Genomic DNA, 3586 nt, shown 5'->3' on the forward strand with positions numbered 1-3586 from the left:
CTCAAAGACGAGATCAGTAGCCCTCGCGTTAAACCCGCTCGCTCGCGTTAAACCCACTCACATTAAACCCACTCACGTTTTATAGACGTTTCAAACACAGGAACTGCTTCATCCAGCATTAGAGTTTTATAAACATTTAAAACAGTTAATAAGAGCATTATGGGGTGGCAGGTAGCCTAGTGGTAAGAGCTTTGGGCCAGTAACTGAAAGTTTGCTGGATCGAATCCCCAAGCTGACAAGGTAAAAATCTGTCAGTCTGACAGCCTCGCTACTGTTATTTTTTCACTGTTTTTATTTCTTTACTTATCCATTGTTCACCTAATACCTTTTTTGCATTGTTGGTTAGAGCCTGTAAGTAAGCATTTCACTAAGGTCTACTACACCTGTTGTATTCGGCTCACGTGACAAATAAACTTTGATTTGTTAACCCACTGTTCCCCGGCTGGCCGTCATTGTAAATAAGAATTTGTTCTTAACTGACTTGCCTAGTTAAATAAAGGTTGAATAAAAAAAGGATCAGTGATCTTAATGAGAAAAGGAGGAGATTCAGGATGAGAAGGCTGCTCCTGGGTCTCTGTGCGTGCGCATTAGAAAATGCATACTACGTTTAGATCAAGTAATGTTTTGAAAGATTCTAGATAAGACTGGGTAGGTATAGGAGCGAGTGACAGTCAGTGTGTAGGTGTGTCTCACCTGCTGGGACAGGGACCATTACTGTCTTTTTCTGTCTGGTCTGTCCGGTCCCGTGACAGGAGTTACATGGGGTGGAGATCACAGTGCCTTTCCCATTACACCGACGGCATGTCGACCGCATCACAAAGGGGCCAGTGTTCACCGTCTCCTGTACAAGGCAAAACACACAAGCATGTGAGACAAGCACATGTGACACGAACACTTCACGCCACACATCATGTCACCTACCATGCCAGAGCCGTTGCAGTAGTGGCAGTGCACAACCTTGGTGCCAGGCTCGCTCCCTTTGCCATCACAACGCTGGCAGCTGGCCTCAGTGTTGAACGCCATCTCTTTGTTGACCCCCTTGGCAGCTTGGGTGAACGTCAGCTCCATGATAAACTGGGAGGAAAGGAGAGACAAGAGATTCATATTGGATGTCTTTAACAAAAAGTTTACACTCCTAAAAAAGTAATTGCTTCCTGCTTTTACTTCCTGGCATGGGCTCACTCAATATGACCTCCCTGAACATTGACTTGAATGAGCAGTCAAAACTTCTGTTTGTGCTATATAGCCAACTCATATGGTGGTTGTCATGCACAGACAGCACAAAACAGATCTGGGATTAGGCTAGTCGTAACCCCTTCTCCAAACCCCTTGGTTCTAAAAGCAGTATGGCATCCCAACTACATACCTCCTGGGGCTGATCAAATACGGCATTGAAGTCGCCGAAGCCGCGGCTTCCGGAGAACTCCCCAAAGATCTTGCGGAACAGTTCCTCTGGGTCCACGCTGTTGGCCTGTCCGCTCCAGTACTGCTGGTGTCCACCACCACCGCCCGCCTGGCTGGCGTCGAACCCTGCCACCCCGTACGTGTCATACTGCTTCCTCTTCACCTCGTCACTCAGCACCTGGGGGAGGACAAAGCAGGAAGTAAGATGCACAGTCCTCCAATAAGACCAGGCAGTTCCTTCATAAAGTCAAGTGGTTCTGATGTTTCGTTTACTTGATTAACAGACACTTTCTTCAAGAGTGACATCAAATAGTACCAAGAAACCTGTTAGGAAAGTAACGAACTAGTGATTCCACAACAGCTACACAAGTCACAGAAATATTGCTATCCCTTTAATCTAATTTTAGTTTCTTAAAAGGGAAGCCCATTTTCAAGAAGGTCAGCTAAACCTCATAAGCCTCAGCCAGCTGAGCAAATTTCTCCTTGGCCTTAGGGTCTTCCTTGTTGGTGTCAGGGTGATACTTCTTAGCCATCTGAAGAGGGACAACAACAAACATTATCTTTCAACAACTGTGGTGACAGCTAAGGATCAATACAGCAAGTCAACACTACACAGAAAGTGATCACACACACACACCTGGTAATACGCTTTCTTGATCTCTTTCTGGGTGGCAGTGCGTGGTACCTCCAACACCGTGTAGAAGTCCTGTTTGTTGGAGGCTGGGGCACTTGTGTGGAAGGACAGTGTGCAGATGACATGGGGAGATTTAACACCTGGAACTACCAAGAAAGGGCATGTGAGTAGATTACACCTGGCAACATGACTGTGGATTATTATTGTTGTCCTTCTGTAGTTATCTATTTTCAAGGTAGCTACAGGCCTGTACACTCACAATTCATCTATAACACTAAGCAGGACTCTATCGATATATCTGAGGACTCAATCAAATACATAAAGTTAGCTGCTGTCTATGATGATMRACTCTTGGGCCAATAAGTTCCTAGCAAACGCCAGTTGGCATATATAGCTAGCTAATCAGGGATCATGCAAATACTGCTAGTTCAACGCAGTGTTTGACTGTACAGTTCAGTAGCTATTCCTGACAGTCCGTTCAAGATCATCAGTGCTGTGACCTGACATGACTTGCCATGCAATGACTATGGAGCTGCAGGCTAGCTACAGTACACAACACCCCCAGCAATTTGAATGCGTACAAGCTAACTACTAGCTAGCTATGGGCTAAGGTTAGTCTGTCTTTCAGTTGTATCGTTAGGAATGTTACCATGGTGTCAATTTTTTTGTTGCAGACTGTCAGTTGTTTCCAAAAATGTGAATGGAAACTACGAGAAACGCGAGCATCAAGCTAGCCTAGCTTGCTAACGTTAGTTAGGCCGTCTCTGTGCACCCACCTGACAGACCTCTCAATGTCAACGCATTCCCCGTGCCCCCACGCATTGCATTGCTTCCCGACCAGATTTTCTGTGCTCCAAAAGTCGACAGACTTCTTGAGCCTCCATTGGAAGGGGCCAGAGCACAACAAGCAGGACGGTGACCGGAGGACACGGCAACTGTTATCCAACGTGTGGAGCAGCGAGCCGCTGAGGACGCCATCATTACTCTACTGCTGTTACTCAGCGGGGACTGCGCATGTCCGTGACACCACTTTACTTGCATATGCGCAAGTCCCCACATGCGTAGTCCCCGCAGAAGAGTTGACTGTCAATAAATGTATTTTGTTTCAAGATGAGCGCAAACTAACTTTCACTCTGTTGAAACATCTGTACTTGAGAAACTGTGGAAGAGTATTTAAACATTTGTTTCCCATGTAGTCCGCTTCAAACTCACGGCAATTACGATTAAACGTTTCAAAACAGAAACATTTGGTATTTTACGGTGGTCAATCATCATTGATGAAGCTAAACAGGGGTCTGAGTCGATCGTCGATAGAATCGCTCACACAGTACAGCGAGTTGTGACAGTGCTGAACTCGAGAACTGTCATCTGAAAAGGAGTGTGCTGCCGAGTGCTCGCTCTTTTCGGATAGTATCAACAAGACAGAGATACCCGGAAGGCACGAAAGTTAATTTAGGTGACTAGAATGAATCGTTTCAAGACCTCCAAATTCAAAAACACCACCCCAAAGATCGGCAAGAAAGATGTAAGTAATGAGCGTTGCAAGAA

General features: G+C 45.7%; 1 protein-coding gene across 1 annotated transcript; it reads right to left on the reverse strand.

Annotated features, from left to right (window-relative positions):
• Positions 1-619: 619 nt before the first annotated feature.
• LOC112079937 (dnaJ homolog subfamily A member 3, mitochondrial) lies at positions 620-3067 on the reverse strand. The gene is made up of 6 exons (XM_024145737.2): positions 2815-3067; positions 2042-2178; positions 1854-1937; positions 1367-1582; positions 922-1074; positions 620-841 (listed from the first exon to the last, which is right to left on the reverse strand). Exons 1-6 carry the CDS (start codon positions 3017-3019, stop codon positions 635-637), a joined length of 1002 nt encoding a protein of 333 aa, XP_024001505.1. The 5' UTR covers positions 3020-3067; the 3' UTR covers positions 620-634.
• Positions 3068-3586: the final 519 nt, after the last annotated feature.

Source organism: Salvelinus sp. IW2-2015, unplaced genomic scaffold, assembly GCF_002910315.2.
Source record: "Salvelinus sp. IW2-2015 unplaced genomic scaffold, ASM291031v2 Un_scaffold10391, whole genome shotgun sequence".
Lineage (NCBI taxonomy): Eukaryota > Metazoa > Chordata > Actinopteri > Salmoniformes > Salmonidae > Salvelinus > Salvelinus sp. IW2-2015.